The 10,610-nt window shown below is 46.1% G+C and overlaps 2 protein-coding genes across 2 annotated transcripts; one reads left to right on the top strand and one right to left on the bottom strand.

Moving 5' to 3' along the window:
* The first annotated feature begins 725 nt into the window (after nt 1-725).
* Nucleotides 726-8,068, top strand: LOC136510469 (E3 ubiquitin-protein ligase SINA-like 8). The gene is made up of 2 exons (XM_066504900.1): nt 726-1,049; nt 7,295-8,068. The coding sequence occupies exons 1-2, from the start codon at nt 765-767 to the stop codon at nt 8,066-8,068; spliced, it is 1,059 nt and encodes a 352-aa protein (XP_066360997.1). The 5' UTR covers nt 726-764.
* LOC136512327 (G-type lectin S-receptor-like serine/threonine-protein kinase At2g19130) lies at nt 1,680-5,211 on the bottom strand. Its single transcript, XM_066506293.1, has one exon. The coding sequence runs from the start codon at nt 4,400-4,402 to the stop codon at nt 1,964-1,966; it is 2,439 nt and encodes an 812-aa protein (XP_066362390.1). The 5' UTR covers nt 4,403-5,211; the 3' UTR covers nt 1,680-1,963.
* Nucleotides 8,069-10,610: the final 2,542 nt, after the last annotated feature.

Here is a 10,610-nt window from a genome sequence, read left to right as displayed (position 1 = left end):
GCGGCAGGGGCCGGCACAGCCGCCTGACCGACGCGGCAGGGGCTGGCGCGGCGGCCTCTTGGCTGGTGAGTGTGGGAGGAAGAAGACATGTTTTTTCGTTTTAGCCCTAGATATGTTTTCACAATTACATATGAGTCCATTTTAGAGTTGGAGTTGTACCAAACGGTTTGGTGGGAGCTCAGCTCCATCGTAGAGCTGCTCCGTGGTGGAGCACCTGCTCTGAAGCTGTGTTTTCAAAGCTGAAGCCCTGCCAAACACGCCCTTCAAGAGAGATTTCTTATTTTCGAACTCTCCATATATTATATAATCACGCTTGAGTATTTTAGAGGTTTCCAACGCATGATTTATTTCCGACCGTCCAATTTTAAATGTATGGCACAGATTAGGTCTAACTCTGGTGTGAAAAAAGATGTTTTTTTTGGGACATGAAAAAAAGGATGTTATGGGAGTTTCCAACACCATTTTTATACCATATTATTACTACTAAAAATTAAAGTTAAAGTGGTTGATAAGCAATTTTACTGTAAACTAGCTGTAAGCCTGTAACTAATGTACAAGAAAAGATTCATCATGTCTTAAAACTTAAAACACTTGAATTTTCTATACCGTATATATTCATCCGACACTCGCATGGGATTTACTCCTGGCAGATTTCAAAATAAATTTAACTTTTTTATAAAAAAAATTCGAAGTATTCCCATGGAGAAACGAATAGACGACAGGGCTCGTGGGTGGCACCGCCGTACCGGAGCAGTTGCTGAGCCATGGTGAGGCTCCGCGCCGGTGAATCGTTCCCGGCGCGAGAGGAGCCGCGGCGAGTGCTCGTGATAGTGGGGCGGAAGAAGGCAACTACTCCTACTTCTATTCGGGCAGGAGCTGGCGTCCGCAACAAGAGCAAGGGCCCCACCTCCCCCGATGCCGCAATGCCGCCGCCGTCGCGGATGCGGCCGGAGCGAGCTGCGGCAGCGGCGGGGGACGTGACGGTGGAGGACACCGACGCCCTCGACTGCGGCGTGTGCTTCCTGCCGCTGAAGCCCCCCATCTTCCAGGTACACGCGCGCGCACTAGGTCGTCGTCGTCCCTGCCCACGCGTAGAATAGATTACAGATCCCCAATCTTCTAACCAATCGAATCCACTCACCCCGAGCTGCAGAGTTGTGCTGACTCCGTGTGCTCATTACATCAACTGAAGACTAGTAACATTCCAAATTTGTTGTCTTGGCTGTGACAGGTAACATAGTGTCCCTGTCGATGAGTATGCTGTTATCTTGCTCTTAATGTATTTGTTTCATAAAGATTTCATTCCAAAGTTTGTCTTAAATAATTGCTTTTGACTTCAAAACTTCTAGTACTAGATGAATTCCCAGTGCGTTGCCGCAGGATTTAGAGGTCAAATTTCAGTGTGAAGGATGCAAATACTAATGAGGTAGATTATTCAATAGAACTATTCTGGAAATGTAAAAGTAGAAAAAGTCGCCGTTCAAAGAAAAAATTTACCATAGGCTACAGAATTCAAAAGACATTGACATGTAGATTTATTTTGCTTGATTTCTGGGCATAGGTCAAGTTGACATTTAGGCCCTGTTCTGCTGGTGGAAAAGCCGGCTGATTTCGGCTGATTCAATAGTGTTCTGTGAGAGAGAATAAGCTGATTTCGGCTGAAAAGCCGGGCTGATAAGTTCAAGCAATCATATTTAGGATCTTTATTATTCCATTAAGACATGTGCTGAGCAAGCCTTATCAATTATTCAGGAAGTACATCACTTGAAATTTTTATTATAAGTACATATACATATCATTACAAGAAATAGAGCTTACAACTAAAAAAAAAATACTATTCTTGCACATCTCCATCCTCAAGTAGGAGTAACAGACAACAAAGTAGGTTGTAAATTTCAAGAAAGCATGCTGAATTATATGATCAGCTATTGTAGCCCTGCTCTTGCCTCCATGAATTATATCTTCACGGTGCAGCTGAGCTTCCCAGTATAGTTTGAAGTAGCCTGGGCATTGGAGGCATTGAAACGTCTACTAGACCCTCCAAAACCTGAACCACTTCACCCATCGTCGGCCGATAAAATTCACTCTCTTGAATACACCAGCATGCAACCTTACAAGCTGTTTCAACCTCATGCATGTTGATTTCACCTTGTAATTGTTGATCGAGCAAACTCTGCACATCTCCCTGAATTAACTTGCTTGCAGCTTGCATGGGAAAATAAATAGCTTGATCACTATTGCTTGTACATTCTACAAGTGAGTTCCTCCTTCCTGATATGATTTCCAAAAGCACCATTCCATAGCTATAAACATCCACCTTTTGGGTGATAGCCACTCCACTAATCCATTCTGGTGCGAGGTACCCTACAGTTCCTCTCATTGTAGTCAGAACTCGACTGAATTCCCTCCCCACAAGTTTTGCCATCCCAAAATCTGCAATCTTAGGAACAAATGCTTCATCAAGAAGTATGTTTTCTGGCTTAACATCACAATGTATGATACAGTCTCGACAATTCTCATGTAAGTAGGACAATCCTTTAGCAATCCCTATGGCTATTTTGTACCTTGTACTCCAATTCAGTAATGTACCAGTGCTTCGAAACAAATGGGCATCAAGAGAACGGTTCACCATATGCTCATAAACAAGCATCCTTTTGTCACGCTCACAACAGAAACCAATCAGTTTGACTAAATTCACATGTTGAATCATTCCAATTGTACTGATCTCAGCTCTGAACTGCTTGTCTCCTTGGCGTGCACCGTCAAGAGTTTTTACCGCTATGGTATTTGAGTCACTTAGAATTCCCTTGAATACATTACCAAAGCCACCTCCACCGAGCTTCTCTGAGAAATTATTAGTTGCACGCTGCAAATCGACATATCCAAAGGCTAAAACTCCACCTCCATCTTTAATCTTATTTGGATGATCGCACAACTTCCGCTTGTTCCTCCGAATAATTAGTAATATTACAAGAACGAATAAGACCAGAGAAGAAAGACTTGCACCAAAAGCAACACCAATGATCATTTTCCTTCTCCCACTGTTTTCCCAACTTTGCAACTCTTCAGCAGCAAGACGAAGGTAAAGAATCTCTCCATTAGTACCTGTGGTGCCATTATACTGCTTTACGTTAACAAGATCACCTTGCCATATTGAACAGACACCTTTACTATACGAATATCCAGTGCAATTGCAATCACGTAGACAAACCTCCATACATTCCTGAACAGTTGGGACAGCTTCCATGGCTTGAGCATCATAGGGCAATCTAACACTAGATATGGGAAAGAACTGGTCAGTCGACTCTTTTGTGCTTTTGTTCTTACTGCATTCTAGTATATTGTTTCTGATGCATCCACCCCTCCTGTCATTTAGGCTCCAATCCTTAGGTGACTTCACGGAGAAGCCTGTCATGCAGATGCACATTGGAAGTGCGTTGTCATTGCAGACTGTAAAAGGTCCACATACGGCAAAAACATCACATGAAGCCTTGGGCTGGACGTAGATCATTTCCCAATCTTGCAACGCGCTGACCCAAAGAAGCTGCTTGGTAAGACCATCCGAGTCAAGTAAGCAGATCGTGGTCACAGTTTCATCGAAGGTGTAGTACGTCAAGTATTCTTCTTCATGAGTTTCAACGAATTTGGCAGTGGCAAAAGCATTGCCGGACATTTCTGGCACTGAGGTAAAGTACTGCCCATTCCATTCCCCTGTGAAAAAATACACTATAGACGTGTTGCAAAGCTTATCAACGTATTGCTTAGGACTGCTGGGGTCTAGCTCCATGCAGTATGAGCCTGAGGATGGGTCTACAGAGTTCATCTTGGACACAAGGCTGTACATCAGACCAGTGACCTTGTTGCGGCCAATCTTCCCACCGGGGAGGATGACATCCGTTGGGTGGTCAAAGCTCTGCCACCAGATTCTGGCAGGTTTTGAGGCATCTTGTACCACAAGGTTTCCATTGTCAGAGAGCACTGCTGTGATGTTGGTACTGGTTTTGGTTCTGTTACCAATTTGGGTGGACCAGATCTCAGAGTTTGTTACATGGTTTATCAGGACTAGCTTGCCGTCTCCTGAGACAGTGAGCTTGATTGACTGGTTCAGGGAGGGCTCAGTGATTGGTTTATCTCTATTGGCAACCCACACAACTGTGAACTTGGGGATCTTGTTGAACCAGATGCCTAGGTACCAGTTGGGCAGAGTGATGTTCCCAGAGTACTTACTGGAGCCTGTTTGGAAGAAACCGAGCGCGAACTTGCCGTTGCTGGAGATCAGCCTCTCACCGGCAATGAGTGCTTCACCTGTCATCAGAGTATTGCTATATGCAGCAGCGCAAGCAGGGGAGCTGTACCCCAGGGAGAACAGAAGCCAAAACAGTGTGTAATAAGGAGGAAGCATGGAGGCTTGCTCGTAGGATGGCTGAGAGTCTCAGAGAGCAGGGGAGAAGCCAAAACAGTATGGATAGGTAGCGCTTACCATTTGGAATTTAACATTTGGAGACGACAAGCAGTGATTATGCCCATGCACGGGTGCGGCCGGCCGTGTGAGTAACGCAGGACGCATGACGCACGGCAGGGGGCCTGGGGCAGCAAGCGAGAACCTAACACCTCAACTGACATGGGTGCGGCCGGCCGTGTGAGTAACGCAGGGGGGCGTGTGAGTCCGCACGGCAAGTGCATCCACGAACTAAACTGAGTCCGCACGGCAGGGGGCCTGGGGCAGAGTCCGCACGGCAAGTGCATTCTTAATGTCCTTTTTCAGTCAAGCTCGGCATGAATGGTGGTAGGTTTCGTTGGTACTGGACCTACTGGTCAATAGTCTCAGTGCTGCCGCCTGGTGGATGTCACTGCTAGTGCTAGCGCACCATGCATTTCATGCGGACCATGTCACCTTGGTGAACTTTGTTATATACTATGGTTGAATATATGCTCCGCCTTGTGACTATTCATGGGATCGTTTGGCGTGGATCCTGGCAGCTCCGGCTCCTGTCTGCCATTCCACTCTAGCACACTGTTCTCTGAAGCTAGATTTCTCTCTCCTCCCTCTCCCTCTCCCTCTCGTAGAGCCGATTGGAGCTAGTAAAGCCAAAAATTTTAGCTTCACCTACTCCAACTGGCTCTGTGAGAGGGAGTGAGAGAAGAGAGAAATATAGCTTTAATAAATAGTGCGCTATAGTGGAAATAGCAGGTGGAAGACAGCTGTGCGAATCCATACCAAACGGGGCCATACTCTAACTGATGCCTCTGGTTGTAACCCAGACGTTATAATTATTAGTCTGTTGTGTAATAGGTTCAGGGCGCGTTTAGATGCAAATTTTTTTAGGTTTTGGCTACTGTAGCACTTTCGTTTGTATTTGGCAATTAGTGTCTAATTATGGACTAATTAGGTTTGAAAGTTTCGTCTCACGATTTCTCATCCAACTGTGCAATTAGTTTTTTTTTCATCTACATTTAGTACTCCATGCATGTGCCGCAAGATTCGATGTGATAGGTACTGCGCAAAAAATTTTGGGAACTAAACAGGCCCTCAGCCATAGAAATATCGTAATAATAAAACCCATAAACTCATGGTTGCCACACCGTGTTTTCAAGGGGACTCATTGGCAGGCGATCCGTTAGTGCGTGATCCAGTCCTCTCATCATTAATTGAGTGATAAGGCGATCTTTGTCATGTAAAAGGACACTAAGGAGGTGTTCCAGCTACTAAAATTTAGGAGGTATATCGGGAGGATGTTGCATGGGGTGTTCGGATACTAATAAAAAAATAAATTACATAATCCGTCAGTACTCCACGAGACGAATTTTTTAAGGCTAATTAATCCGTCATTAACACATGGTACTGTAGCAAACAGTTGTTAAATCATGAACTAATTAGGTTCAAAAGATTCATCTCGCAAATTAGTCACAAACTATGTAATTAGTTTCGTAATTAGTCTATATTTAATACTCCATGCATATGTCCAAACATTCGATGGGACAGCGACTAAAATTTAGGAGGGGCAACCAAACACCCCCTAATTACTTCGTGAAAGGGAAAACGTTTGAATTGGCAACAGGTGTGTTCAAGTGCCATAGAGACTAGAACGACTGGTTAGATTCATTAAAATTTTGTATACTCATTTCTTTCATAGAGGGAGAACCTTAAATATTTTCTCACCTTAAAGAAATGATTTATCCGAAGATGCAGTATATTATGTCAGATTTACTAGGATAAACCACGAAATGTCTATACGTATGTGTCTCCATGAGGTTTAGTTGTAGTATTTCTCCGGTGTTCATAAATTCTTAGCGGATCGATCATTGAATTCAAAGAGGTTTCCGGTGGCTTGTCTGTACCCACCAGATATTCTGGCGACAGTCTATGAGCACCGGGACATCCGATGAATACAAAATAATGTGACCATTGGTGCAACAACTAGGTTGTGGGGTTGGGCTATATTATACGCCTACAACTATGCATTATTTGAGAACTGCTGAATGTAAATAAAATGCCCTAAGCATCAGTGTTATGATATTGTTTGCCCTTTCCACCACTTCATCCACAAATAACCAAAGGTAACAATACTAGCTGAAGTCCCTATTCCTCTGCAACAGCCCTTATCCTGTCTTGCCTCTGAAAGATCCTAGAGTCCCTTTTTCTGGATCACTGAGCTTTCAACCACACTGGATATAACTTGAGCTAATATAACAAGCTTTAAATCCATCCCCCGTAGCTTTAACCCATGGAATTCCTGATGGTGCATGGGCTGCTAATAGCTCAATACCATTAGTTCTTCAAATGTCCGCAATCTTGGACACATCTTGACAATGACCGCAATCATCCTTTTATCTAGTTAGTCTATAATAATATCTCCAAGGCTCCAAGACACAGCTAAGTGGTGGTTACAATGAACTGTTATATAGAGAATTCCCCACATTTCCCTTTCGTAACACTGCGATGCTTCATATCCGTTACATTTCTGTCCTCTGACCAAATGCCAAAGAAAAAAAAAAAGCCCAGACTATTACCAGCATATGGTTTTGGAGGTTGTGTAGCCTGGTATTTGAGATAAAAGATGAACAGCTCTCAAGCATCGCAAGCCATTTTTGTCCGCATTTTCACAGCTCTTTCAGAAAGTTTCAAGCTCTAGCTTGTGTAAAAAAAAGTTAACAGAAATATGAACGTTTTCCACGAAACAACTAACAGTCTCCATTACCTTGCTGGTTTTGTCTGAACATACATGCATATATTATTGTTCCATTCGTGGTAATTTGTCTTAATGCACATTCTGACATATATGCCTGTATGCAGTGCAAAGCAGGACACGCTGTGTGTTCGGTGTGCCGTGACAAGCTCAAGGCCACTGGCAACGGCAAGTGCCATGCGTGTGGCGTGGCCACTGGTGGCTACACCCGGTGCCACGCCATGGAGCACCTGGTGGAGTCCATCCGCTTCCCATGCCCAAATGCCATCCACGGCTGCACCGTCAGGTCTACCTACTATGACCAGCATTGCCACCGCCAGGCGTGCCTGCACACGCCGTGCCACTGCTCCGGCAAGGCATGTGGCTTTGTCGGCTCTACGGCCACGCTCCTGGACCACTTTGCCAGGGCACACGACTGGCCTTGCGCCACCAAGGTCTGGGCTGCCACCACCACCGACTACGGGGATGACGATGACTGTGAATTCACTGTCAGCCTCCGTTACGGTTTCAACTTTCTCGTCGCTGACTGTGACACAGCCGATGGCACCACCGATGACGGGCTGTACCTGTTCCTGCTGAACGTGGCACAGAAACCGCTTGGCTGCAACATATCTGTCTTCTGCATCCATCCTCAGCATGGCCAAGCACCTCCAAGGGAAATGCAGTGCGAGCTCAGTTACTCATGGCACGCACCTGTCAAGAGCCGTCGAGGCGGTGAGAAGTTAATCAAACATTACCAGGAATCCACGTTCACAGTAGGATGCACGGATCTCTCCAGTGGACTGCCCGAGCCTGATGAGTGCTTCCAGTTTAAGGTGTCAGAGTCTGTTCTTGCAGGTGGCGACAAGATCAGAGTCGGAGGCCGAATCGTGATCTGCTAGATTATCTATGGTAGTCCTAATAACACTGTTGGTAATCAATTAGGATTGCTTTGGCTCTGTTATCGCTCGCCTCTAATTTCGTTGCTGATTTTGGATGTACGCATGTTGGGGTTGAGCGCGGGTCAAGTGACATGGTAGTGACTAGTGACAGTGTAATATATTTTGGTCGGTTCTCTAGCAGTGCTGTTTGGATCTCTACTTCCGATTGCCTGCTGCACTCTTTGAAGAATGGACAATAATGGTCTGGAGCTGCATGTTTGTATGTGGAGTATTTTGTGAACTATGATAACCTTTGTGAGATTTATGCTAGTAATGTAGCAATAGTAACCAAGGCTACAGGCTCTGTAGATCAGTTTGAATTGCAAGAAGAACATGATTATGCAAATATGACTGAAGAAATCATCAACCAGACTAAAAGTGCTGTCGATTCTCATTCGTAGCAGCCATGCCATAGTAAATAGCAACCCATCAACCAGAAGCAGTGGTGCATAGGGTTACTCTTTTTTTACTATTAATAAATGGTTGTGTTTAGATCTAGGGGCTAAAGATTAGCCGTGTCACATCAGATGTTCAGATGCTAGGAGGACTAAACATGAACTAATTATAAAACTAATTGCATAGGAGTAGACTAATTAGCGAGGCGAATATATTACTGTAGCACCACATTGTTGAATCATGGACTAATTAGACTTAATAGATTCGTTTCGCAAATTAGCTTCAATCTGTGTAATTAGTGCTGTAATTAGCCTATATTTAATACTCGTAATTGCTATCAAAGATTCGATGGGATAATGCTAAACTTTTGCCAGGTGCACAACCATGCGTGGAGGGGCCAGCGGTCGAAAGCCTACAGCCTGTTCGGTAGGCTGGAACTGGCTTGCTGGGCTAGACGTGCTGGGCTTTTCAGCCTAGCCATTCGGCAGTCCAGCCCCAGCCGAACGGCTGGAGTACAAGCAACACCAGCCAACCCTAGCCGCTCCCTCCCTCCCCATTTCCCCTTCGCGCAGCGCGGCTAGGGTTACGCTGTCGTCTTGTTGCTCGGCCTTGGCTGCGCGTGCGAGTCTCGGTGGTCGTGCGCCCCGCGTCGCCGCGCTCGGTCGTCAGTCATCGGTTCGGTCGGCGGCCGCCTCTCTACGCCGTCGCGCCGACCGTCGCCGTCGACAGCCTCACCGACAGTCGTCTGCCGCCTCCCTCCCCGAAACCGCCTCCATCGACGTCGTCTGCCGCCACCAAAGGTACCCCCCCCCCCCCCCAAATCCCACGCCGCCGCAGTCTCTCCCGAGCGGATCTGATCCGCATGGACTGGTTTGTAGGTTTCCCCCGCCCCCAACCCCCCTCCATCACCGCGAGGACCAGGACGACTGCACCTCGTTCCAGGTGGCCGGATCCACCGTCTTCCTCGCCGGATCCACCTCCCAGCTGGACGGAAACGGATCTTTGCTCCACCCAAGGTCCGTTCCAATCCACCCCCTTCCTAGTTAGGGTTTAGGTCCGTTCCAGGCAGCGGGATGCGGACTCTTAACACTTCTGCGGAATGATCTCTTATTTCTCCAGCTCGTGTCATACTTGTTAGCCATGAAATCACATAGTTACGAAGTTCCTATTACCACCATGCTTTGTTTTGTCATACTTGCTACCGAGACTGAGCACTTGTTTGCATTGATAGGATGGTTAGGAAATTTTGACACGTTTGTTGTGATTGGCTTTGTTCATCATTTGTATTGCTTGTTCTGTTAGTTCGATCTTTGACACACTGTATGAATCAATTATCAATTGCTAATTGTACCACGTTGTTCTCCTTCGGTTTGAATGTTGGCTCAGGTCTGTGTTACTAAATCTCCGTGCAAGGTGTTCATCCGCTGCCGCTGACCATTGCCCACACTGGCAGCGTCGTCCACATCTTCGTGCTCTCCACCTGAAGCCAGGCAGTACAACCTCCTTTCAAAACGCCGCAAGTGTTTCGGAAAGGCAAGTCCCCTTTTCCCTTTCCACAATCTCTTGTTTCTGTAATGCTACGACCATCTTTTTCCGATTTCCATTCCATCCATGTAAATAATACCACAGAATGTCGTACATTGCATCAGATGACAAAAGATCGAGCACACTGGGATGACCGAACGTGCGCCTTGTTTCTTGACCTAGTCACTAAACAGAAAGACCTATGTCCCTGGGCCAACAACACCCCAACCTCTATCGGGTGGACTAATGTCGAGCGTGCCTTCAACGAGACCAAAAAGCTCGGGTACGATAAGAAACAGCTTCAGAACAAGTACATGGATCTGAAGAGGGCGTACTTCACCTGGCGCGACGGATAGACCCATACTAGGCTAGGCCGTGACCCAGTTACTGGAGAGGTGACAGCTGAATCCGCTTGGTATGGCGACGGCACCGGGGAACTAACTTAACCCTTTTTGTGGCCTCTTTTCTAACCAGTTAGGTTCTCACTAACTCATTACAAACATGGCCAACACCGTATCACGTGCAGGAAAGTAGCCAAAAGGCTCAAGAGAGGTTCAAACGTCCACAATGATGTGAGCAACTG

The sequence above is a fragment of the Miscanthus floridulus genome, chromosome 16, assembly GCF_019320115.1.
Source record: "Miscanthus floridulus cultivar M001 chromosome 16, ASM1932011v1, whole genome shotgun sequence".
Lineage (NCBI taxonomy): Eukaryota > Viridiplantae > Streptophyta > Magnoliopsida > Poales > Poaceae > Miscanthus > Miscanthus floridulus.
This window is presented reverse-complemented; position numbering and strand designations above follow the sequence as displayed.